This window comes from Peromyscus leucopus, chromosome 4 (assembly GCF_004664715.2).
Source record: "Peromyscus leucopus breed LL Stock chromosome 4, UCI_PerLeu_2.1, whole genome shotgun sequence".
Taxonomy (NCBI): Eukaryota; Metazoa; Chordata; class Mammalia; order Rodentia; family Cricetidae; genus Peromyscus; species Peromyscus leucopus.
In genome coordinates, this window is record NC_051066.1 from 1927828 (window position 1) to 1955593 (window position 27766).

Sequence of the window (27766 nt, forward strand, 5' to 3'; positions counted from 1 at the left end):
TCTATGCCTGGAAGTCCTGCCTAACCTCTTCTGCCTAGCTATTGGCCATTCTGCTTTTTATTACACCAATCATAACGACACATCTTCACACAGTGTACAAATAGCCTGCATCAGAGAATATATGGAAGTATTTTAGTGCTTCACTGATAGATGATTAGCTTTGTGAAATTGTGCAGGATCATGGTAGACTTTATAATTTTAATAAGAACAGCCTTACATTTACTGAATGTTGTGTACCATGCATTCTGCTGAGTAGCTTTAAATCATGGCAATACCTAATTTTATTTTTAAAATTTAAACATAGCAGCTCCGTGAAGTGTGAGTACTGCTTTTATTTTTCTTCCTCTTTAGAGGTGATTGCAGAAGTTACATTTCTAAAGTTACACAGTTAGCAAGGCAGGGATTTGAACCTAAGTTGTCTGACTTCAGAGCCTGTTTACTTTTTTTACCACTATGCTTTATTTAATTTCTCCTCAAATAATGCCTTTTTGGGAAACTGTAATCAAGGGAATTTTTTCTTTTATGTGTCCCTGTATGAGAACATTAGAAACCCGCTTTTGTTTGGGATTCTGTAATTGTATTCTTCTTACACTTGTTGCCTGTTTTATTAAATAGACTGGAAAATACAGTGAGTAGACTCCCAGATTTCAATGAATAGTAGTACAGGGAAGGTGTTTTACATTAGCACATGGCTCTCCTTTATAAAGGCATTTCGGGACCTAAGTGAATGGGGATTCTATCTTCAGTCCATTCCTCCAAGGTTTTTCTTACTGGAAATGTGGGACAAGAAATTTCCTTTTAAGCATGTGAAGTGACCATTGCACAGCATCCCTTCTAATTTTTTTTTGTTTTTTGATATAATTCTTTAGATATGTCAGCTAATGAAATACTTATACTCAAAGAGAATTGTTGTTAGTCCTTCTGGTCAGACTTTCTTTTGGGACCACCAGCTTCTTATACTCAAAGAAGTAATACTTTGTAATAAAGCCTTGCTTCTAGGAGATAAAGTGACACATAAACTAAGTAAAGGAAATAATTATAAAAATAAATTAGGAAATAAAACTAGAACAGTTATGCTTTCTTTTAGTAAATGTCTCTCTTCTCTTCCTCTCTTGTTCGAGACAGTTTCTTTCTCACACTGTTGCCCAAGATGACCTGGAACTTACAGTGTAGCTCAGGCTGACCTTGAACTCTAGATGATCTTCCCAAGTTCTGGTTTACAGTTAGTATATTTCTTGTGAAATATGGTGTTTATCTAGATAGTTTCAACTTTGTGTAAGAAGCCAAGACATACTCTGCATTTTTTTTTTTTTAAATTGGAGACAGGGCTTGGCTGTGTAGATCAAGCTGGCTTTAAACTCACAGAGATGCACCTGCCTCTGCCTCCCAAGTGCCACAATTAAAGTTGTGTGCCAGCATGTCCAGCTTTTTAATTTTTTTTTTTTTTTTGAGACTGTGTCTATGTAGTCCAGGTTGGTTTGAACTAGTGATCTTCTTGGCTCAGCCTTTTGGGTTCTTAAGTAATGGCATTTACCACCACATCCAAGATTTTCCTTAGTATTAAAGTGTTGTGAGTGGTGCTGCAGAGTTTTTGGTAACTTGAGTTAGGTATTAGAAGCTGTGGGCTGTTGCAGAATATTATTTGTATAGGTGGATTATTAATGAGAAAATAGGAGCTGGAGAGAGAGCTCAGAGGTTAAGAGCACTGGCTGCTCTTCCAGAGGTCCTGAGTTCAATTTCCAGCAACCACATGGTGGCTCACAACCATCTGTAATGAGACCTGGCACCCTCTTCAGGCAGAACACTGTGTACATACTAAATAAATAAATAAATAAATAAATAAATAAATAAATAAATAAATAAATTGAGAGAATGAAAATAGTGTGGAAACTTCAGGCTATCCCCTACTCCTTTTTGAGACAGTGCCTCACTATGCAGCCATAGCTGTCCTGGAACTCACTATGTAATGTAGACCAACTGGCCCTGAACTCAGAGATCCACCTGCCTCTGTCTCCTGAGTACTGGGGTTAAAGATGTGTGCCACCATGCCTGGATATCTCCATTTTAACATACCAAATTTTATAGGCCTATTCTTTTTTTCCTTTTTAAATTTTTGGATTACTTTTCTTGGGACTCTTGTTAGAGATTTTTTTTTTTTTAAAGATTTATTTTTATTTTATGTGCATTGGTATTTTGCCTGCATGTACTGGAGTTACAGCCATGAGCTGCCATGTGGGTGCTGGGAATTGAACTTAGGTCCTCTGGAAGAGCAGCCAGTGCTCTTAACCACTGAGTCATCTCTCTAGCCCCTTGTTAGAGATTCTTTTCCTTAATTTATTTCAGAAAAGATGACTTTAGTGTAGCTAAATTTTACTAGAATCATTATTTTATTTTTCTTTACAATAAAATGCCCTTTAGCTATCCTTACAGTTTTAGTTTTGGTATAAATGAGAATAGATCAGACAGACAAATACCATATTCCTTCCCCCTGCCCATATGTTCTCCAAGATCAAATTCAGGGCCTTGTGCATGCTAGACAAGGGCCCTGCTATAGCCAAATCCACAAGTACTGTTCTTTTTGTACCTGGTTTATGACCTATAATCTTTTAGAGTAACAGTGTACTCTATTGAAGATATAGTTAATTTTTGGTTGATAGGTTTTCAATAAATTTTTAGTAATTTATATCATAAATTCCCTGAAGCTTGATTGAGGTCTATATCATTCAGGTTAGCATTCTTTGGATGGTTTTGCAAGAATATAGTTACCTAGTGTCTTAGTTAGGGTTTTTATTGCTGTGAAGAGACACCATGACTACAACAACTCTTAGAAAGGAAAATATTTAATTGGAGTGGTGGCTTACAGTTGCAGAGGTTAGTCCATTATCATTGTGGCAGACATGTAGGCAGACATGATGCTGGAGAAGGAGCTGAGATTTCTAGTTCTACATCTATAGATCCACAGGCAGCAGAAGCAATTGTATGCCACAGAGCTTAGTTTGTGCTTAGGAGACCTCAGAGCTTTTCTCTACAGTGACACACTTCCTCCAACAAGGCCACACCTACTCTAACAAAGCCACACTTCCTATAGGGGCCATTTTTTTTTTTTTTCAAACCATAACACTTAGCTTTCTGTAGCCTGTTATTTTAACATATGCATATTGAGTAAAAAGGAAAAGCTAGATTAAGGAAAAGTTAGTTACATGTAAATTTTGTCCTGCCATTGGCTAAGAATGGAAAATTCTGTTATTACCTCCTTATTTGCCTAAAATAACCTTTAAGTCGTTTAAATAAAGCTCAGCTATAATTAGTTACAAGACAGGTCATTTGAATCCTGGCCGTAATGTGATATCTGTATTTACCTGTATTAATAACATGAATGTCTAGTAAAAATAAGAATTAAGCCCTTAAACAGATGCAAAATACTGCCTAGATGAAGTACTCCATGTAATATTACTCCCCTGAGAAAAGGGGAGGAAGATGTTAAGTACATACTAGGGCAGACTAGGGAAATGGGTCAATGGACAAAGAGTATTTTACTCTGCAAGCATGAGGACCTGGGCTCCAATGCCCAGTCTCATGTCAAAAGGTGGACATGAATGTGTGTGCCAGCACTTGGGAGATGAAGGCAGGTGCATCCTGAGAGGTTGCTGGCCAGTCAGCCCAGGTGACATGCTGACCTTCCAGTTCAGTGAGAGAACTTGTCTGAAGGCAGTAAGACAGAGATAGAGTAGGGCACCCAATGTCCTGCACTGGCCTTTGCATGTACTTTACATGACTCACACATAGCGCCCCCCCCCCCCAAAAAAAAAAAAAAAAAAAAACGTAGATGAGGATGGGAAGGGCATGAGCCTGGGATTTGAGCAGTGTCACAAAGAAGTTACTTGGTAATCTTTGCTAAGAATCTTCACTCTCTAGAGGCTTATATTATTATTATTATTATTATTATTATTATTATTATTATTATTGAGAAGTGTTCTTGTTTTAGGCTTTTGACCAGTTTTAGAGTCTCTGGTTATGTCTGTTTGCTTTGTGAAGAAAGTTATTAGCATAAAGCATCAAGTTCTTTTTTTGTTGTGATGTTGACTGGTTATGATAATAGAAAACTGATTTAGATTTTTCTTTGTAAAACTAGTTTTAAGGGGTTGAGGATTTAGCTCAGTGGTAGAGCGCTTGCCTAGCAAGTGCAAGGCCCTGGGTTCGGTCCTCAGCTCTGAAACAAACAAACAAACAAACAAACAAACAAACAAAAAACTAGTTTTAAAGAGGAATGAAATTGAAAGTACTTTATTTTATATTTTAGTTGTACTTCACTGTTGTCTTTCTCTTTGTTTACTTGTTTGAGATATCCTCACTATGTAGCCCTGGCTGGCTTGGAATTTGCTATTTGGCACAAGTTGGCCTCAAACTCACTTGAACTTATCAAGATTTACCCAACCTCTGCCTCCTGTGTGCTGGGATTAAGCTATGCCTGTTTTATGGTTGTCACTTAAAAGAAGCAGGTAAACTAGAAAAATAGACTCAGCACTTTGAAAACTACTGCCTAAAGAAAGGAAGCAACTTAATTATACTAGTTGAATTTCTTTTGAGTTTCCACTGTAAGGCTAGGGCAACATATATAATCTGTTAGCCTGAGTGCATATATGTATAGAAACTAGTTCTATAAATAAGTCAGTGCAGTGTATTACTGCTATAATTCTCCCTGATTTTGTTATGAAAAATCTTAAGCATGCAGGAAACTGAAATAATTATAAATGTTATACAGTCAGTGCAACATCAATCCTAGTGCTAATATTTCCTTTTATTTACCTCACATTTTCTATCAGTATCTTTTTTGATGAATTCTTGTTTTCTGTTTTAGATTTATGTCTCAGTGTTTTGCCTCCGTGTGTGTGTGTGTGTGTGTGTGTGTGTGTGTGTGTGTGTGTGTGTATGTGCATCGCGTGCGTGCCTGTTGCTGATGGTTAAAAGAATGTGGTATATTCTCTGAAATTGGAGTTATCTATGGTTTTAAACAACCATGTGAGTCCCAGGAACTGAACCAGTGTCCTCTCCAAGAACAAGTGCTCTTACCCACTGAGCCATCTCTCCAATCCCTTATTTCATCATTCTTTTAATTAAAGAAAAATACCACCACCCAGCAAGATTCTTTTTCTTTTCATCTTACAATATAGTCCAGATCCAGGACAGGCACCAAAACAACACAGAGAAACCCTGTCTCTAACAAACAAACAAACAAACAAACAAACAAAAAACCACACACACAAACAAATCCAAACAAACAAACAAACAAACAAAATATAGTCCAGATTGTATAGCTCATCCTGGCCTTGAGTTTAAGATCATCTTGCCCCTTTCTTTTCAATGAGGAAAAGCTATGCATCATCACTAGGGACTTGTATTTCTTTCTTTTTAAATCACTAACACCTTCACTTCCATCCAACCTTGCCCCCTACTTCTCTAAAGACAATGAAGCATTATGTATCTATGCAGTTTTTGCCCTCATTATTCTTATTTTTTAATTATTTTTTTAACTGATTATTTGGGAATCTCACATCATGAACCCTGGTCATGCTCACCTCCCCATCTTCCCATGTCCACCCCTTTTCCCCTCTGACCTTTCCCTCCAAAAACTACCCCCCCAACAAGTTTTGTGTGATCCATATGTTCACCAGAGCATGGTCAAATTCCTAGTGGCCAGCCCCCAAGGGCGGATGAGTCTTCATTTGCATCTGTGTCAGAAGTCATCAGCTGAGGAGAGCCATTAGGTGGCCTGAGCAGACATTAACATTGCTTCAGGACACAGTCCTTATTATAGGCATCTGCATAGGCTTTGGTGGTAACATGGGCCACAGACATCAAGCAAGATCCTTGGCTGTATCACCACCACTGACCCACTCATGAATCTCAGCAGCTGCATGGATCATGAGCCTCAACATGGTCTCAGGTGGCTCCATAGGCCACTCACATCAGCATGGCTCTCCGAGGCAGCAAAGCCTGAGGAGGTCACCAAGGCATCAGGCAGGATCTCAGGCTTCATTTTGGCCTGGGCCAACAGCATAGACCACCAACACCTATGTGACATTGGGTGGTGTCATTGACCATGGTGGTCATTTGAGGAGGTCCAGTCCAGAAAGTGAGCCTTTCCTTAACTGTGGCCTCCATCATTGACCAGAGCCAGGGGAATCCTGAGACTGGGTGGCAGGTTAGGGGGCTGTGTCTGCATCTGCATAAGCTCCAGGCTGTTGTACACCATCCTGCCAACCCTACTGGGCAATGATAGCATGTGGACCTTAGTCCTCTGACCTGTCACCATTATCATGTCTCCAGTTCTCTCTCCCTAGTGCATGTACTGCTCCATTTATCTGCCTTTCTCACCTTTCCATCACATATTTGTTCATTGTAGTGGCCCTTGGTGGCTTTTGGCCACGTGGTACTGAGGGCCCTGGGCAGCACTTGGGTGACTTCTGGCCGTCCGCCCTCATTTTTAACCATAGAACTACTTGTGCTTTTATTAAATCAAATTCTTATGTACTACATGTTATCATCTCCTTCCAAATACTCAAGATAGTGGTGTAGGAATCCCTTTCTTCAACTTTCCTCTATGACCATGGTTTTGTTTTAAAACACATAAATGTAATTTTACTCATGTTAAATCAATTGACCTCATTTTAACTGCCAGATATCATTCTTTTTTTTTTTTTTTTTTTTTTTTTTACTGAAATGTAATCCATATGTGGTGGTTTGAATACGAATGTCTCATATATTTGAATGCTTGATCATTAGGGAATGGTGATACTTGAGAGGCTACTTGAGAGTGATTAGGTGTTGTGGCCTGTTGGAGCAAGTGCATCACTCTGGTATGTCAAGTGTGTAAAAAGCTCAAGTCAGGCCCAGGATCTCTCTCTTTTTGCTGCCTGAGGATCTGGTTGTAGAACTCTCAGCTACTATGTCTGCCTGCATGCCACCATCTCCCCACCCTGAGGATGATGGACTAAGCCTCTGAAACTATAAGCAAGCCCCAATTAATTGCTTTCCATTATTAGAGTTGCTGTGGTTATGGTGTCTCTTCACAGCAGAACACTAAGACATGATATAACAAAAAATTCAAGGGTATGATTCTGTGTTTTAATGTATTCTATCCTTGTACATCCATTCCACTGATTCTAGAACATTTTTATTATTCCTTAAAAAGCCCTGAACAATTTCTGTCGTTTTTTTCCCCCAGTCCCTGGAAATCACTGATCTACTTGCCACATCTATAAGGATTTACCTGTTCTGGACATTTTGTATAAGTGAGATAATGTAATACATGGTCTTTATGTCTAGTTTCTTTGCCTAATTATGTTTTTGTTTAATGTTCTTGTTGTACTGAAGGGGAAAGGATTAGTTCTGGCTTATGGTTCCATGGCAGTGAAGTCCATCATGGTGGGGAAGATAGTGCACAGGTGCAGGAAGCTGGCAGGTCTCATTGCATCCATGCAGAGTGAACAGAAGCGAGACCAGGCTATAAAACCTTAAGGCCTGCTTCCAGAACCTTCCCAAGCAGAGCCATTAGCTGGGGACCAAGTGTTCAGATATGATTTTATGAAGGACATTTTGTTACTTATTAAGTAGCGCTGTTTACAAGAGAAGCCATGAGGCACAACGAAGCCTACTATAAGAGTTTATTAAGGGGAAGGAACAGAAGGGGTGTGCATAGGCCTATGGAATGACCGTGCAGGAAGAGAGAGGAGAGGGAATAGATGAACCCGCTTTTATAGGTTCCCCCATACATGCACATATGGGCTTATGTAGCTATGCCATGCATGCACATAGATTGTGTGATCATGCTACGTGCAAATTACATGATCCTGACTAGCATCTTGCCTGGCTCCTGGACAGCGCTTGTGTGGTCGTGTAGCTGGGGAGTGGCTAGGAATTCTAACACATTTAACATTCAAACCATAGTGGTTTTCAAAGCTCATTCATACTATACCATGTTATTTAACCCTTTGTTATTTTTTATGGCCAGGTAATACTCCATTATATGGATACACCACATTTTGCTTACTTGGTCATTAGTTAATGAACATTAGATTTGTTTCCATATTATGGCTATTATGAAAAATATCTATACATGTATTTATTTTTGAGACAGGGTTTCTCTGTGTAGCCCTGGCTGTCTAGGAACTTACTCTAAACCAGGCTGGCCTCGAACTCAGAGATCCACTGCCTGACATTTTTTTAAAATGTATTTTAAAAATGCTTATGGATGTATACCTAGCAATAGAATTGCTCAGTCATGTAATATATTTGATGTTTTGAAGAACTGGCAGGCTGGTTTCCAAAAAAATGATTGCGTGATTTTATAGTCCCACTGGCAATATGACAGTGTATGACTACTTGAGATTTTCTTTATCTTGTTCTTAAGCCAGTTTGTATCAGGCTTTTTCTGCCTTTCAACTTAAAATGCCCTTGACAAGGTCATGAGTAGCACCAGCATGCCTACATTTATAGTCTGTTTTCAGTCTTCATTTAGTTTGATGTAAAAGTAGCAGTTGGTGGTTGAGTACTCTGATACCTCCTTAAGTACTCTTGGCTTTCAGGATGCTGTGTTGTCTATCTTCTGTCTTCTTTCCTACCCCTACATGTTATTGCCAAGTCCTTGTCAGTTTCTTTTTCCTTCCTTGTTTCTCACTTCTTTCATTTTAAAACCTTGAGAGCCTGTTGAGGACCTCATCTAGACTTTTGTGTCTTCCAGTACCATCTTCAAGTACTGTTTTTTCCCTAGCTTATAAGTTAGTACCTCTAGCTGAGATATCTCATCTGGAGAATACATTTATTCAGTCATTTAATTTATTCAAAGCACTTAATTCCACTAAGTCTTGGGCTTTTGAACTTTAAAAGTTACAACTTTCTAGTTTGAAAGGATAAGCATTGTACTGGGGACACACACATACATTTGAAAAATAAATTGGGTTTTCTCCTTATTTTGGAAGGGTGTTTTTTTTTTTTTTTTTTTTTAAGACAGGGTTTCTCTGTGTAGCTTTGGAGCCTTTCCTGGAGCTCGCTCTGTAGCCCAGGCTGGCCTCAAACTCACAGGATTCACCTGTCTCTGCCTCCGGAGTGCTGGGATTAAAGGCCTGCACCACCATCACCCGGCAGTTTGGAAGTTTTTAAGGTCTCCCCCCCCCCCCCCCCAAGACAGCGTTTCTCTGTGTAACTGTCCTGGCTGTCCTAGAACTCACTTTGTTCAACCAGGTTGCTCTTGAACTCAGAGATCCACCTGCCTTTGCCTCTCACTGCTGGGATTAAAGTCCTGTGCCACCACTACCTGGTATTAAGGTTGTTTTTTTCTTTTTTAAAGGTTGATTTATTCATTATCTACACAGCGCTCTGTATTGTATATATAGGGGTATCAGATATCATTATAGATGGTTGTGAGCTGCCTTGTGGTTGCTCAGAATTGCACTCAGGACCTCTTGAAAAACAGCCAATGCTCTTAACCTCTGAGCTCTCCAGTCCCAATGTTGTTTTTCTAAAAATTACTTGAGTTTTTTATTTGGGTTTTTTTGTTTGTTTGTTTTTTTGAAACAAGGTTTCTCTGTGTAGCTTAGGAGCCCTTTGCAAACAGCAACTGCTGAGCATTCTCCAACAGAACTTTGAATTATCACTTTGCCACTTTCTTACTTTTATGTGAGTAATTACTTTTTATTTTTTATTTTTTGAGTTTTGACTAGTCAAGAACTAGCAACCTTATCTCAGCCTCACAAGTATTGGGATTATTGGTGGATGTATTTCACCATGCCTGGCTATTGTGGGTAATTTAGTGGTTTTTTTTTTTTTTTTTTAAAGCTTTAGTTTTATTTATGTGTATTTGTTTTTCTGTTCATACCCTGGTGCCTATGGAGCCAGAAGAGGGCACCAGGTCCTCCAAAGCTGGAACAACAGGTAATTGTGAGCTTCCTGGTACGGTTATAGGAATTGAACCCTGGTAGGGTTAATGGGAGAACAGTTAGTGCTCTTAAAACCACTGAATCATCTCTCTAAATCCCAGCTATCCTTTTAAAAATCTCCAGGTTTGGGTCTGTGAATTGTAGTTTTGTGAAGATTAAATGAAGTAATGTATGCTGTATGTACAATAATGCCAGGAATACAGAAAACATTATTTAAAGTGTTTATACATAATCTGTTATTGTTATGTAGTTAAGTGCTTATTAATGTTCATCCCAGTGCCTAGAAAATGGGGGATTACAATTCTACTCACTAGCAGAATGTATATGGGATACACATTTTTAATCAGAGTTTATTTTCATATCTTTGTACCTGATTGGGAATGTAACACTGTTGAAGCTGTTTTAACTGTAAATAATGATGTGATTCACTTAGTGTCTGTTCATATCATAATTAAAATTGCATATTATATATCATTCCTAGTTCACATTTCATTTAATTCATTTTGTAGGTAAGTAACAATGAAGAAAACATTCCATGTTAAGAATCCGTAGTTAAAAAGAGAGGGAAGAAGTTACTATTGAATCTGTGATGAAGCAATGCATCATGGAAGGAGGCTCTAAAGATGACATAGGAAAAATACAGTAATTATTTTAGTTGATGAATTTAGAAATGTTATCTAAAGGTACTATTTAACCTCTTCAGGAAATTGTTTGCAACCTGAGGATGCTAACCAAGCTTCTTTCATAAGCGTGAAGAATAAAAATTGCCTCCTCTGTTAAAATTTTATGCCACAGGAAATAGTTTAAAGCCATTGAAGCATCAGGACTGACAAGCAAGAAATGCATTTAAATGAAGGTTCGTTAATCTTTTTTTCTTTGGGTTTTTCAAGACAGAGTTTCTTTGTGTAACCCTGACTGTCCTGGAACTCACTCTATAGACCAGGCTGGCCTTGAACTCACAGAGATCTACCTGCCTCTGCCTCCCAAGTGCTGGGATTAAAGGTGTGCACCACCACCATATGGCAAAGATTCATTAATCTTTACAAAGTTGAAATGCAAAGATGTGTCAGAGAAGCTAGTATAGACTTGCAATATTAAAGTGCCAGTGTCTTTAGATATTGCCAGTAAAGGACAGTGGAAAATAATTTAAGAATGGGCACTACTTATGCATTTATTTTACTGTTTGGAGAGTTCAGCATTAAATCAGATGCCTTTAGGGAAAATAACCTAACAAGTCGCTAATTGTAATTTGAAGTGTGCTTTAACATTTATCTGGCAACTGTTTATTAGGAGTCATGTAGATTTGCTTTGATGAGAATGATTTCATTAGATATTTTGCCTTTCAGTGGGATATAATGTGAATCCAGAGAATCAACACTTGGTGTTGTTTCTTAGATAATAGTATTTAGGTCAGTGGTTTTCAACCTTCCTAAAGCTTTGACCCTTTAATACAGTTCCTCATATTGTGGTGACCCTCAACCATAAAGTTATTTTCATTGTTACTTTATAACTGTAATTTTGCTACTGTTATGAATCATAATGTAAATATCTGATATGTGCCCCCTGTGTAAGGGTCGTACAACCCATTTTTTTTTTTGTGTGTGTGTTCTTTGTGTTTCTTATAGATTAGCAAACAAATATCTTTGTATATAGTCAGTTATTGTTGAAATATTGTGCCTTTTATTTCTGATATGCTTTCCTAGACTTCACTTGATCTTAATGAAGTTACACACACATGATGGAGTCTCTTAAAAGATATATTGTACTTAGAGAAAATAAGGGATATGAAAAACTGAACTTGCTAGAGATGACTTGAAACTTGACTGGTGGGATTATTTTTTCTTTCTCAGTGTCAACTGATACTTGACATTTTATATTTTATTCCCATGTGACACTTCTAAAAATTAGGGGCCTTTATACTGGAAAAACCAGTATGAACAAGTGACTGGGGCTGGTGAAATAGTTTAGAGGTAGAGCATTTACTTAGCAGATAAGAAGCATTTGGGTGAAGATCATTTCTTCATCCTTATGGTTTATTTACTCTGGCTACTTTTAATAAATGTTGAAATGTTCTTAAGAGTCTGATTCTCATTTTTAAGTCCAAGTTCTGTATCTGTAAACTTTTTCATTAGCTTCTTCATTTGCAGTTGACCTTTTCCATGTGTTGTGGTCATCATATGTTGCCTCCTTTTATAGTTTCTTCATCAGTCAGGTTCTCTTCATATAAATTCAGACAGCTTCTGAATGGCATGTAAGATTTAAACATACTGTTAGAAACTGCACTATTTAATACAGAGTATATGTCCAGTGTATTTTTAAGAGGAAAGGAAGATAAGATACAACATAAACTTGTTCTGTTACCATTATCATCCTCTGCCGCCTTGATCCTATGTCCTTTTGATAGGTGCCATCTGCCTTGCAGGGCCCAAGATAGCTCATCTTAGTTCTGATCACAAAACCCTTCCCACCCACCCCTTTTTTGCTTTGCCTGCCTCAGTCTCTCCTCTTTGTTCTTCTCCCACCTCCCTCCCTGTCTCCCCCCCCCACCCTCTTCCCCTTTGTGGTGCTGGATTGTTTGTATGTGATGGACAAGCTGTTTAACTGAGCTGTACTCCCTGCTGAAAACTTTTGAATAGAACATTCATGCACACTGTTAATCCTGAAATTCATCAGAAAAACTAGTTCTACCATTTTGGCCAAATTTAAGCAAGCTTTTATCAAAATTTTAAATACTGACCAAGATGGAATTTGGTCAGGACCACTATGTGGAAAATTTCCAGCTATGTGGCCCTGAGATGCCTGTTGGCAGGGCTTGTATGGATAAAACTCCATAGGCCACTGTACCCATGAGGTTTTGTTGTTATTTTTTCAAGAACTACAACTCTTAGAATCCCAGGAAGTTACCTGGTCTTCAGGCAGGTGGGGCTCACAGGTTAAGTTCAGGTCTAACATTCACCCCTGAAGTTTTATCCTGGGTCAAATCCTTGACTCTATGATGGGTACTGGTTTATATTTGGACCTAACAACCATTAGCTTAATGGTATCCAGAAAGGAATTACCATTCAGTTACTGTATCAGTGATGTAAGAGCCAATAGTAATTAGCAGAAGCAAAAGGGCTCACGGTCCTGTGATGGATATATTTTTGTTTTGCATAAAGCAGGCCAAGTGTCCTATCGTGGTAGAACCATTTTACTTAATGTATCTACCTGTTGATAAATTTGATCCCATTTTTTTCTTGTATATCAATTGGCATTATAGATTATAAGTAGCCATTTTGTCCCTAACATCAGGGAGTTTTCTTTTGACTTAGCCTTTTTTGGCCTGTTATGAGGAGAAGGACGATGTAACTTCTGTAACTACTTCCAGCTGAACTGGGGCATTGATTGTCAGGGCCCAGGAAGGCTGAAAGGCTAGTCAAAGGCTGAACAATGGGGCATTTATCAGAAGCATGTGATTAGTTGATCCAGGTGAAGGGACAGGGAGCAGTCACATTGGTTGGACTGGTTCATATCACTCAGCAGCTTGCAGTTTGCAGGTGTTCCCTGGATGGTGTCTGTCAGCCAGGTAGAAATTTGCTGAGATACAGACTAGGAGACAGAAGTTAAAATTCAGGAATTTTAAGTAAAACTTTATATTTGGAACTTTTTTGTTTGACCTGTTGACAGGTGAATCCAAGCCTTATGACTTTGATTCCTTGAAGCTTACATGAATTTTAGTTTATCAAAGGAGATAAAAGTTCTAGAGATATTAGCATTGCCATTGTATTGAAATCCACATTTAGAAAAAGCATAACAGGTGTCTGTAAAACAGCTGGGACAGATTTATACCTTGGTGTCATAGCAGAGGTTATGGCTTTGTGTTAAAAAGCATGAATATAGGTCAGGCAGTGGTGGCACACACCTTTAATCCCAGCACTTGGGAGGCAGAGCCAGGTAGATCTCTCTGAGTTCAACGCCAGTCTGGTCTACAGAGCAGGGTCCAGGACAGGCATCAAACCAACACAGAGAAACCCTGTCTTGGGGGGAAAAAAAAAAAAAAAACATGAACATTTTTCCTATGTCTAGAGAGCCTAATATATATTTAAGGCTAATGAAAAGCACCTAACAAACCCCAAGTATGAGGAACCCGTCCATCATCCAATTTTAGAACTTAGGGCCAGTATGTCTTGCGCATATTTTACTTTACTACTCAGTTATTTTAAAGAAAAAAAATTCAAGAAAAATCTCAGATCTTCATAAAATTTCATATGTAAAATACTTTGGTATGCATCTCTAAAAGATATGAACACCTCCCCCCAAAGAGACGCATATGATTTCATTTTTACTTTTTTAAAAAATTACTTATTTTTATTTTATGTACATTGGTATTTTGCCTGCATGTGGGTGTCAGATCCCCTAGAACTGGAATTACAGTTGTGAGCTGTTATATGGGTGCTGGGAGTTGAACTCAGGACCTCTGGAAGAGCAGTCAGTGCTCTTAACTGCTGAGCCGTCTCTCCAGCCCCTCATTTTTACTTTCTAGAAATCCAAAATGTTCAGGTTCTGAAATAATGTTCAGGTTTCCTCTGTTGTTTGTTTCTTAGTTTTTTTGGTAAAATGTTTAAAAATATGATTGTGTTGAAAAGTCATATTCTTTTAAGGAATAAGTTAAATCTGTTCCTATTAGATGTACTTAGAGAGTTGTCATTTATCATAGGATTGTGTTTAAAAAAACTGCCTAAAAAATAATCTGAGTGTAGTCTAACTTAAAAATGACATTTATTTATTGTAAATGTATGTGGGTGTGTGCGTGCATGTTAGCTCATGTCTGTGGAGGTCAGAAGGCAGCTCTGAGGAGTTGTTGCTGTCCTTCCACCCTACGTTCCAGAGATGGATCCATGTTGTCAGGCTGTCTGCAAACACCTTTACTTGCTGAGCCATCTTAGCATCCCACTCTGTAATTTTATAATGAAGGAGCTGAGACTCACGCAGAGAAGTTAGGTTTTGTTGACAGCAGACTAGCTCAGTCCTCAGATGTAACTAGAATGAAATCTGACCATAAATCTGTTGCTTTCATGTTAATTAATTATGTAGACATCCATTTTTCTTTTGCTCATAATCTCTGTTAATGTTCTAAGTCTAATACTTAAGTTTGTTTTTCTTGTGGCTTTTCGCAGATTATCAGTAATATCAATCTTGTGATTTATGTCAGAATTTGTTTTAGAAGGAGTTTGTGAAAGGGCTGAACTACAATACTGACACATGAGCCAGAGATACTGAGCTGCCCTGAAAAGGTTCCTGTCTTTTCTGACCTAGATACACAGCTTCTAACCTGATGAGGGATGCAGGAAAGGGGAGTAAGTGCTGGCAAGAGCTCGAAATTGTTGGATTATTGAAGAGTCTAATATATTTTGTAATATTCAGTAATTTTGTGTAACTTAAACTTTATTTTGATGGCAAAAATACTTTGCCTAAGTGCAAACAAAACTTCTATTTTCTTTTAAATTGCTAGTTTTTTAACCTTATTGGGTATTGAGAACTAGATTGCAGCTCTCAGGTCATTTTTTGCCAACCTGCCTAATTAAGAGAAATATTTGTGTTTATTCCATCTTCAGGTAGTTTCTTTGTCACGCTGTTCTGCAGAACACCAGCAGAAGAGTTTTTGAGAATTAAGTTCTGTTGGCTTGTTTACCAGGGTGTTGGTTTACCCTTCTGGGATAAGTGTGCTGCATTGGGTGCAGGAGACAGGAAACACTAAACTGTTTGTTGACACCCCCACCCCACCCCTTTTTCCTTTTGGTCGGAATTTTCACAGGATCTGGAAATTCTAAAGATAGTCTGATGACTTGTATCCCAGCCTTTCAGTGAGAAGAAAATCAACAGCTGCTGTGGTTCACACAGTTGAGTTGCTGTTCCGTGCTTGGGCGTGGTTTAAAGGAAAAGATGTCAAGTTGAACTTTTACAGATTATTGTGCAAAAATTAAATCCTTGCTCTTTCAAATGCTCATGGAGACATTGATGTGAACTCAGAAGGAATCTGGACATACTGGTTGCATGGATGGTTCTGCCAGTACCACACTGTGATTGTAGAAAAGTCATCAAACATGTGCTTTCATGCTATAAAATAAATTTATACCATTTGTTCTTTTTTTTCACTACTTCTCAGGACTGTTGTGGCCATTAAATGCAGTGCCATATAAGAAAATACTTAGAGAAATTCTAATTTTTCCTTTGTACCAGGAACTGTTATAGGTATAGAAAACAAGTAAACAGTAAAGCTTTCAAGTACCAATGATACATCTGTTTGAGAATAATACAGCAGGTGTATTTTGATGGGTATTCTATTGTCTGTAGACTATTAAGGAATTGGGTTTGTGATAATGTGGAATTTGAATGCATTCCTGAAACACATTTTTGAAACAATGGGGGAAGGAGTTACATGGATATGAAGGGTAAACTACTACTAGCAAGATAGAAGTTCCAGAGTGTGGACCTTAAGCAGATATTCTGGTGTGGATCTAACAGTGAGTGTAGACAGTGACAGAAGAGGCCAAGAAGTGGGGATCAGATCATTGGAGATTTATATCCTTAATTATGAACAAGTGCTTACTAGGACATGCAAAGATTTGAGATTTTTAAAAATCAACTCTGTGCTGTTTCTGAGAATAAATACTATATGGGAGGGACTTAAGACATGTTGGAACCAAGCCGGGCGGTGGTGGCGCACGCCTTTAATCCCAGCACTCGGGAGGCAGAGCCAGGCGGATCTCTGTGAGTTCGAGGCCAGCCTGGGCTACCAAGTGAGCTCCAGGAAAGGCGCAAAGCTACGCAGAGAAACCCTGTCTCGAAAATCCAAAAAAAAAAAAAAAAAAAAGACATGTTGGAACCAATAGTATAGTGCAGATGAAGGATTTTGTTGGTTCAGACTTATGGAAGATAGGATTGATCAGATTTTAGACAGCCAGAAGCTAAAGATGAAAGGATTTGTTGATGGAAGAGAGGAGTTTGGCCTGAGCAGTTAGAGGGATGGAGTTTTTGAGTAGAGGGATGAGAAAGAGGAAAAGAGGGAGGGGGGAAGGGTAGTTGGGATTGGAGGAGTGGGCTATGTGTATGTTTATAGTTGATTGAAACAATAAACTAGGCATCCAGGTCTCTGTGTTTCTATACTTGACTTTGAGTCTGGAACTTGGGGGTTGATAGAAATTTAGGAATCTGTAGTGTACTAACGACATCTACAGGAGTGTAGTTTCTGAGTTCTGAGGTACTCCAACACTTAGAGGTTTTAGAGAAAGGGAGACAATGTGTTGGGGCTGGGGTCTTGCAATAAAGGGGGAAAGACTATCAAAGTCTATTAAACCAGAAGCAAACTTTATTCCAGAAAAATAAAAAATAAAATTAAAAAATAAAACACTGTGGGGGTACAAAAGCTTATCAGCTAGCTGAGACCCCAGTCAATGTTGGAATTCTGAGGCTATGGCAGTTGGAGGGGGGACTATGAGTGTCTTTTTATAGTAAAGGGTAAACATGAGACATAGAAAAGGAATTTTTACAGTTTTGAAGTTAAACTTTTAGAGACAAATTGTTTTAGGTGTTTATAATATTTTTATTAACAAGGTTTTAGGGGGTTTTAGCTAAACAATATTTGTATATCTCTGCAGTCTTTCTTCATACAGCTAATTGATGTTTGTCCAAACATGCAACTTCTTTTTTTATTTTTATTTTTTATTTATTTTACAATACCATTCAGTTCTACATATCAGCCACGGGTTCCCCTATTCTCCCCCCTCCCACCCCCTCACCTTACCCCCAGCCTACCCCCAATTCCCACCCCAATTCCCACCTCCTCCAGGGTAAATCCTCCCCCGAGGACTGCGATCAACCTGGTAGACTCAGTCCAGGCAGGTCCAGTCCCTTCCTCCCAGACTGAGCCAAGTGTCCCTGCATAAGCTCCAGGTTTCAAACAGCCAACTCATGCAATGAGCACAGAACTTGGTCCCACTGCCTAGTTGCCTCCCAAACTGATCAAGCCAATCAACTGTCTCACCTATTCAGAGGGCCTGATCCAGCTGGGGCAAACCTGCAACTTCTGACAGCTCGGTTCCCATAGCGGGGAATATAAAACAAGGCAAGGCAGGTTGTCACGTGGAACTCATTAAAAGTGAACTTTGGTTTCCGTAGTGAATGGGAGAGGGTTACTGAAGAATAGCTAACCCCAGGGCTGCAAAAGGGCAATCTTTAGTAAAAAACTAACATTTGGGTTGTTGACAGAGCTGCCCATTGTAAAACATCGAAGGGCCCAGTTAAAGGTTAATCCTTTTTTTTTTTTTTGTTAGCAAAAATGATGGCTGTCAGTTTCCATTCCTTAAGTTTGTAATTTTATATTTCTATATCCCTGGACCCTCCAAATACAGTAATTTATAAAGTTGGGCAAGAATAGAGACTGGTGTCTTGGATGGAAGCCAAGTGAAGTAAAGTGGAGCAAGTAAGGAACACCTGTTGCTGAAAATGTCAACTAAGAGAATGAAATCATTTACAGCATTTACAGTATGTAGATTCTAGGAGATTGTGACCAGGCCTGTTTTCAGTACTCTGGGGTGGATTTTAGAGGAAAATAGAAGGAGAAAAAGAAAAAAAAAAAAAGTCAACCAAAAATGTAAGCCCAAAGAATTGTGCCCTTAAAAGAGGAACATAAAAAACGTGTTTGTAGCTATAGCCATGCAAGAGGTCAAAAGCTTGTGAAAATTTCTTTCTAAAGATGGGTGTAGCTATAATGTGGGGCTGCTGATAGAAGGTGGTCCAATAGAATGGAGGGAATTATGATATAGATGACAGGGCTTGTGAGTAGACACAAAGGGATAGGAACTAGTAGGGTTGAAGTTCAGAGGTTTATATTATATAGGAGTGGAAATGGTTCATTCATAATACTAGGAAAGAAAGAAAAATACATGATATAAAATGCACTAGTTGGGCGGTGGTGGCACACACCTTTAATCCCAGCACTTGGGAGGCAGAGGCAGGCAGATCTCTGTGAGTTCGAGGCCAGCCTGGTCTATAAAGTGAGTTCCAGGAAAGGTTCAAAGCTACACAGAGAAACCCTGTCTTGAAAAACCAATAAACAAGTGAACGAATAAACAAACAAATAATAAAATAAAATAAAATGCACTAGTATAGGGGCATGTTGCATGAAATAGGAAGCAGGGTTACTTGTCAAATGTAAGGAGGTAGGAAAAAAGTTTACATGTTCAAGAGAAGATGTGAAGAAATCAAGAGTGAGAAAGCTGAGCTATACAAGACCCACATAGTAGAAGGGGAGAACCAACTCTTGGCTTTCACGTGTATCCAGTGGCATATGCACACCTTTCCCCCTTTACACCAAGTAAATAAAAATGTAATAAAAAAAGTGAAAAAGTTGAACAATTTGGTTTCCTAATGAGGATTCTTATTTGCCTCTTAGCTTGGGCAGTCCTTGAACACTGAAGCACATCTAGAGCCTTAGGTTGCTGGTAACCACCAGGGATCTTGTTTTTCCAAATGCCAGGACATCACAATAGGAAACAGCATTTTCTTAAAAAAAAAAAAAAAAAAAAAAAGTGTGTGTTTTTGTGCACATGCATATGTGTGTGCCTGTGGAGGCCAGAAGATAGATGGCTTGGAATTCTCTGGAGTTCACAGGTGGGGGTGAGCTGCCTGATGCAGGTGCAGGGATCTGAATTCCTCCTCTTTAAGCTTCGTACTTGGGTCTCTAGCCACAGATTTAGCATTTTAAATTCCCCCCCCCCCCAAGGGTGTAGCACCACCTTTATTTGAGGGAGCTCTTCCTTGGTGAGTCTTTGAAGGTTAAAGCTGTTGATAAAAAAGAAGATTAGCTTGCTGCTGACACTGGAGCCTCTCCTGTTTTCAGCTGCCCAAGGTTACTGGCTTTGGAGCCAAGAGGATTGGATTTAACCAGGGCTGCTATTTTGTCAGGTGAGGAAAGGAATTGCTGATGTGAATTGCGAATGATAGATTGCAAAATTTGAATTAGGTAAAATTAGATAAAAGTGAGGGTCTGAAAAGGAGGAGGAACTGTGAAAAAATGGTAATCAGTCAGGTTAGACTGTAGGTCCTGGCCTGGTGAGGAGTAGTTATCTAAAATAGAAAAGAAAATGAGATCTGTAGAGGACAGGAATATAAAGTAACATGCCAGACTTTTAGAACCACTTTTGTGGTTATTAAAATTCAAAGATTTGTGACAGAAATAGAGTTGAACATCTATCAGTGAATCACTAAATATTATCCTGGGGCAGTGAGAAGAGCTTTTGAGACAGGGTTTTTGTAGCTTTCTCTGTAGACAAGGCTGGCCTCCAACTCAGAGATCCACAGGCTTCTGCCTCTCCAGGGCTGGGATTAAAGGTGTGTGCCACCATTCCCGGATTTTTTAGTCTATGTGCATGTGTTCATGTGTGCACAGCTTGTGGGATAGAATCTTTTACTCTGTGGGTCCCAGAGATTGAACTCACCTGGCCAGCCGGCCTAGTTTAATTAGTGATTTCCAGGCCAAGACCCTATTTCCAAAGGGGAGAACCCTGGTCCCCAAAACACAAATAACAACAAAATATGTGGACATGGATAGTATCTGAAGGAAGGGCATTTGTCCCCTTGCTTCCACATGCATGTGGACACACATGAATGCCTGCACACACAGCCTCCTCTTTGTCTCCTCAGTGCTGAGTGGGTTAGTGGAGTGCACTACTTCACTGGCTTGCAGTTTATTTTTTACTTTTAGTTTCAAGGCCAGAATTTTAACCACTAAATTGACTATTTTTAAAAAAAGATAAACTCTGAAAAACATTTCATTATTTCTCCCTGGCTGCTTAGATTGTACTAAATATAACTTTGTTTTATTTATTTTATATTTATTTAAATATAAAAAATTACTTTGTTTTTCTTGCATGTATCGTGATCACATGTGGTGCCCATGGAGGCCAGAAGAGTGCACTGGATCCCCTGGAACTAGAGCTGCTGTATGGGTGCTGGGAATTGAACCCAGATCCTTTGGAAGAATAGCCAGTGCCCTTATCTGCTAAGCCATCTCGTCCCTCCTAACCCCATTTCTCCTTTTTTCCTCTTAAAGTTAGATTGACAAAGTGAGGCAAAAAGCCTTGGACTATGACTTAGATTTTTTCGAATGTGCCCAAACTTTTGACTTTGTGACATGATGATGTCATTTACAAAGTTCATGCTTGAAAAAAAAAAAAAAACCCACACAGTTGAGTTATGAAAAAAGTTCACAAAAATTTAATGTTTTAAGTAAGCTTATAATTGTGTGTTGGACTGTAATTGTAGCTGTCACTGGCTGCATGTGACCCATGTTGGACCTGCCTGTAAGACATGATGTACATGCCTTGTATCTGGTTAGTAGTGCGACTTTAATTTTTTATTCTGTTCATTTGTAAACAGTGTGAAGTTGAAAGAGATTTATGAGTTCATTTATAGCCACTCCCCAGATCTGTAGACACTGCTTTTATTATGAATTACTGTATATGTTGTTATACTGTGAAGTTGTCAGAGGTTCTTGTGTGTGCAGAGGAGTTGTTCTCTGTGTAAACCTTGACCAAGTCAGGGTTCCGTTGAAACATCAGAAGTATTCTTGTCATGTTGTTCTTGTTTTTTTTGCTTTCAGTTTGTTCAGATATGTTTTTGGTTGTGAACCTAGCTTTTACTTGGTGAGCCATCTCTCCAGCCTGTGAACTTTGAGTTCTTACTGAACATAAAGCAATCTTTGTAGCTACTGGATTCACAGCTACATAATGAATGGTTGACTCCCTTAGAATAAGATATTGTTTAGAATGGGAGGTGCTGAAGACTACATGGATTTTATATGAATGTTAAAGATTTAGTGAAAAGAACATTTTTGAGATACCTCTTTCCAAGAAATGTTTTAGTACTGCTATGGTGATATTTTATTTGTACTGAAATGCGATTTTAATTTTATGTTAATAAATAAAGTTGCCATGGGGTCAGTGCTATTAGAGCCATAGCAAGAGCGTGATGGTTAGAAGAGCTAGGTAGATTTCTGTGTGTTCAGGGATACAGCCAGTATTGGAGACATATGCCTTTAAGACCTGGAGGGCGGTACTTACAGGCAGTGATGAGGCAGTCATGTGGTTGAACTAACATGGGTAGCAGAGTGATTATTAAGGCTTCTGGCAGGTAATCCAGGGGAGTGGAGAGTGGATATCCAGGAGTAATGAAGAAATGAAGCCAAACTCTAGTGGGGTTTCAGGTCAAGGGAATGCTCGAGTTTATGGTTTTGTCTCCCCCCCCCCCCCAGTCTCTTTAAGGAGTTAAGGCACAGAGCCAGAAGGGTATTCTGAATTTTAGTCCTGAAAACAAAAGACTAAAAGGATAAACATTATGCCAACATGTACTGTCAGCCTAATGGCAGTATTAAGTGGGAAAGTATCATGATGGATTAAGATGCTCTACTCATTGAATTTTCATGCAGGTCTGACAAAGTATCAATTTTTTATTGTAAATCTGGTTAGTTGAAGCATTGTTGCCACCTATAGCAGTATTGCCTTTTTAGGTAGTGACTCTTTAGTGAGAGTCTGTCAGCCTTTGCAAATACATTTGTCAAGGAGGGCTAGGGATTCAGTTACCACACTGTAAATACCAGGAGGGTTGTTTTTTTCTGCCCATATCCCTTAGATTTCTAGACCTAGGCCAGTTTTGTTTGAGATAATGTAATTATTTAGGGGGGGGGAAGAGACTCCAGAGATGACATAGTTGTTAAGAACAAGTAGTGTTCTTCCAGAGGACCTGTGTTCAATTTCTAGCATCCATGTATGTACCAGGCTTGCTTTTTTGGGCCACCAACCAGCTCCCAAATCACAACACAGTGACTTAGTGGTTATGAATGCTCTGCTTAGCTTAAGCTCCTTTCTGGCTAGGTCTTTTAACTTAAATGAACTTGTTTCTCTTTTTCTACTTTTTGCTTCAGGGCTTTTTACCTTTCTTCCTTCTGTATATCTTAACTTTCACTGCTTCTAGTGTCTGGCTGGAGGCTGCCTGGCTTCTTGCCTCAGGCACATCCCTTTCTTTCTTCCTCTTTGTTCTTTTCAAGCCTAGTTTTTTTCCTCCTGTTTATTCTCTGTACCCGTCAGCCCTGCCTATCCTTTGTCTACCTGGCTATTGGCCATTTAGCTTTTTATTACACCAATCAGGTACCTTATGAAGGCAAGGTAAAACAAATGCAACACAACTTTACATCGGTAACAAAGGCAGCAGAAACAAATGTAACACACCTTCTTTACACAGTTAAAGTAATGTTCTGCAACATAAACAAATGTAACACATCTTTACATAGTTAAATATTCCACAGCACATGGCTTGGAACTACTTCTAACTCCAAGGGATCCAACATTATCTTCTGGCTTCCCTGAGTACCCACATAAACACAGAGATACAAACACTCATAAATATAAGTAAATAAATAATAAAAGAAATTAGGCAAATTTTGTCAGTAAAGTTTGTTTCTTTGAAATCAACATGGATTATGTTTATGGGCTCCACTTTTAGATTTGAAACTAATTGTAGACAAGCTGAAAAGGTGTTTTTCTTTTTTTCTTGCAGGTGTAATCCAGAGAACAATTTTCAAACATCTTTGCTCATATTTGACACTGAGCAGTCAGGGGATTCAGGCATATGAGGAGGTATTGTCACACAAAACAGTGTCTAGTGAAGACGACAAGAAAGAGAGAGAAGGATCGGAAAAAGAAGTTAAAATACCATAGGAAACCATGGTGAGTAATGACTGGTATTTCTTTCATTTTTTTTAGTTATAAAAGATTATGTAGTGTAAAATTGGAAATGTTAACAGTAAAGGTAGTTAGTGAACAGTTGTCTTGGTTTCAGTGCCTCAGATAAATATGGTTACTATACTTTTTTTTAACATGATGTGTGTATGAAGGTCAGAGGACAACTTAAGAGAAGTTGATCTCTCCCTTCTACTATGTGGGTCCTATGGATCAAACTCAGGTTGTCAGACTTTTTTAATCATTGGAAAAGATTAGAGGGAGCTGGGAGGTGGCTCAGAGAGAGGTTAAGAGCATTTCCTGCAGTGAACCTAGATTGGATTCTCAGTAAGCACATGGTGTCTGACAACCATTTCTAACTCTGGTTCTGGAGGATCCAATGCCCTCTTCTGGCTTCTTTGGGTACTGCATGTGTGTGATGAACAGTCATACATGCTGTTTGGCAAAGCACCCACATACATGAAATTAATAATAAACAAATCTTAAAAAAATGATTAGAAACCACATTTTAGAGCCCAAGCTACTGTATACCATAACTCACTAAATACAAAGAGTAGGAATGTTTATAAATAGTATCTTATAATAAAACTGGCATTAACAAATCACTATAGCTCAGTAACCTTGAACTTTAAATAATTTCTATCTAGACTTTTACATGAAGTCCAGATTTTTTTCTCATGAAAATTAAATAACTTGTACACATGAATTGTGGAGGAGTTTCTAAAACATGAATGTTTTAACTCTAAAGGTTCCTTTTTACATGCTTTTAAAATAATAGAATTAATTGTTGAATATACTAAGGAGTGTTAGAGTGAATGTCAAGGAAGCTTGGATTTTGTGAGAGGTCAGACTTTGAATTCATGGTGTTAGATGAAGTAATTATCTCTGGTGTCTTGGTTTTATTTTATTTTATTTTATTTTTTTGTTTGTTTCAAGACAGAGATTCTCTGTGTAGCTTTGAAGCCTGTCCTGAAACTTGCTCTATAGACCAGGCAGGCCTCGAACTCACAGGGATCCACCTGCCTCTGCCTCTCGAGTGCTGGGATTAAAGGCTGGTCTTTAAATTTTTAAATTACATTTTTGTGTATTATGTGTGTGTGTGTGTGTGTGTGTGTGTGCACACGTGCGTGTGTGCGTGCGTGCGTGCGTGCGTGTGAATTTGCATGCCGTGGCATATATGTGTAGGTCAGATGACAGCTTACAGAAATGGGTCACTTCCTTTTCTATGTGAGTGCTATGGATCAAACTCAAGACACTTAGTTGCAGGTGCCTTTATCAGCTGGTGCCTAGGATAAGATTTACTGAGTTTCCCCCTTCATATTGTAGTTCTAGAGGATACTGTGTAAATTTTCTCCCTCAAGTAAGAGGTTTTAAAAGATGTAAGTTAGGAGAAAAAGCATAAAATAATAATTACCAGTGTATTTTGAAATATATTGTTTAGTAAGTATGGTAGTATTTCTTTAAGTGTTAATTTGCTTTTAAAAAGTATTTTGCCAAGGTCTAAAATCAGGTAATTTGCTTTTACAGAGAAGAAATTCTGTAATATTTCAGAATGGTGGGGGAAAAATGTTAACTTGGTTTTTTTTTTTTTTTTTTTTTTTTTTTTGGTGAAATACAGAAAAAACAGTGTGACTTGTGTTGCCTTCCTTGTGAATTAACTGCTTCTAACAGAATTTAGTTTGGCTTTACTTGTAGTCTTTATAGACCTATGACTTAATGTCATATATATATATACATATAAAACTTTCTTTTATAGTTTATTTTATTTTTTTAAATTTTAGTGTAGATGTTTGATGTAGAAATTTTGTGTTTTAATTAATTTGATTAATCATTTTTCTTTTTTATTGCTGCTTCTGAGTTTTAAGATTTGAACAATCATTTTTCTGTTTTATTTTATAGTTCTTCTGATCTAATTATCTTAATACTTAAACATGTTTATCTGGAGCTTATTGGATAAGCCTTTCGTGATTTTGATCGTGAATGAAATACATGTGTTAATTAGCTGGGGAAGTTGATTGCTTTGGAATTCATATTTTCACCATTATGAAATTTGGATTGCTTCTTGTTTAAAGGCTTGCACCAACGATTTGATGTCAAATACTAAGCATTACCGAAGGGTTTTCCATATTCACATTATAAATTTGTATCTTCTATTGTTACTGTATTATACAGTCTTAATTAAAGGTCTGAGAATGTCTAGCACTTTGGGAGGTGGCTAGGTGTCATGTGTGAATCACCATTATTCATTTTTAGATATTCATTTTCCTTCTCTGAGACAGGGTTTCTCTGTGCAGCCCTGGCTGTCCTGGAACTCACCCTGTAGACCAGGCTGGCCTCAAACTCACAGAGATCTGCCTGCCTCTGCCTCCTGAGTGCTGGGATTAAAGACATGTGGCACCACCACCACCACAGAGTTTCTAGAGACTCTTGAGGCTACAATCTCATGTGCTATTTGATATGGATGATGGCTTGATTTTTTTTTTTGGTAGGGGTAATCAGAAAGCACAGGTTCAGCCAAAAGACATAGTGTGTACAGTGCTTAGTGTGACTGATTTGAACCCTATCATCATATGAGTGAAATAACTCCTATTTTTGGGTATGGTTTAATAAAATAGGACTTGACTTTCTATTCATGAGCATAATTTTATTAACTGCTTTACAGTGGTTGGTGCTATGTTGACTTAAAACACTTATGTTGTTATTCTTTCAAGGTGACATTTCTTTTGTTAAAGTTTTTTTCCTCCCCCTTCTGACAGAGATCTATTAGATCTTTTGCCAATGACGATCGCCATGTTATGGTGAAACATTCAACAATCTATCCATCTCCGGAGGAACTTGAAGCTGTTCAAAATATGGTGTCTACTGTTGAATGTGCTCTTAAACATGTCTCAGATTGGCTGGATGAAACAAATAAAGGCACAAAAACTGAGGGGGAGACAGAAGTAAAGAAAGATGAGGCTGTGGAAAACTATTCCAAGTGAGTGTCGAATAGCTTTTATCAAGCTTTGCTCAGAAAAAACTTGTGGGTCTTGTTGAGTTGGTGATGTGCTTGCTGTTCTTTGAATTTTGTTATATGTGGCATAACCAAGGAAGTCAATGTTTCATGGCGTTTTTTTCCGAGTTACATTCTATAGGAAACCCATGAGTAGATGAAAAAAGAAGATGGTCCTTCAGGACCCCTTTTGAGAGGACACCAATGTTTGAAGGTTATGACAGGTCATTTGCTCTGTTGTTTTAGCCTCCTAAGTTCTAGAAAAAATAGTAATGTTTTCTATTTCAAGAAAGTAATAAAATTACCATTTTATGGTGGTGCACGCCTTTAGTTCCAGCACTCTAGAGACAGAGGCAGCTGGATCGCTGTGACTTTGAAACCAGCCTGGTCTACACAGTGAGTTCCAGGACAGCCAGGGCTACATAGTGAGAACCTGTCTCAAAACAAAACAAAGCAAAAAATACCATTTGTGTCAGACATTTTGAAATCATGGTCTAGAAGAATATAGGAAAATATACTAGCAGCGTTAACTATCTTTACCTTGTTAATTCACAGAACATATCAATATCTTTGTTGCACATTGTTACATAATGTTAATGTTCATTTTGTATATTTGTAGAAGGAAGGACTAATGGAAGCCTGGCCTTCTAACAGTTACATGAGAAGTGTTGTAAGGTAGCAATAGTAGCGATCCATAAGATGAAACCACAGTGCTGCCTGCAGTCAGATCATGAGATTCTATGTCATGCCAGTTTGGAGGTACTGTTTTGAGCCCTGTTACTGTGATTAGAGTAAGTCTCTACCTACTCTGGAAAATGAAGTTTATTTGATCGGTTATACCATAATTATAGGTTTAAAAACATTACTTTAGTCTTGGCTTATATAAATGGAAAGTAAAGGCTTCAGAATTTCCCTCCAGCTTTCAGTTCTGTTTACATCACTGTGGTAAGTAGACAAGGAAGAGTAGGAGAAAATTGGTGAATGGATGGTCTGTACTGAAAGATAGTGCAGGCTTTTCCTCTTCATCTCAAAGATAAGCAGTGAGCTTCATGCTGAAGAGCATG

At 38.4% G+C, this 27766-nt stretch overlaps 1 protein-coding gene across 6 annotated transcripts in view; it reads left to right on the plus strand.

The window, feature by feature from the left end:
• The window catches only part of LOC114705793 (spermatid perinuclear RNA binding protein), a 129239-nt gene that overhangs the window by 29944 nt on the left and 71529 nt on the right, over positions 1-27766 (plus strand). For 5 of the 6 annotated variants that reach the window (XR_005091289.1, XM_037204474.1, XM_028887879.2 and 2 more), the window contains exons 2-3: positions 23529-23698; positions 26467-26687. Coding sequence is in view for 5 of the 6 variants with exons in the window: in XM_037204474.1 (XP_037060369.1) it covers positions 23696-23698; positions 26467-26687 (224 nt within the window). In the remaining variant the exon portion in view is untranslated. Of the gene's footprint in view, positions 1-10607; positions 10792-23528; positions 23699-26466; positions 26688-27766 lie in introns of those variants that run through there. The other variant, XM_028887878.2, reaches the window with a different exon arrangement.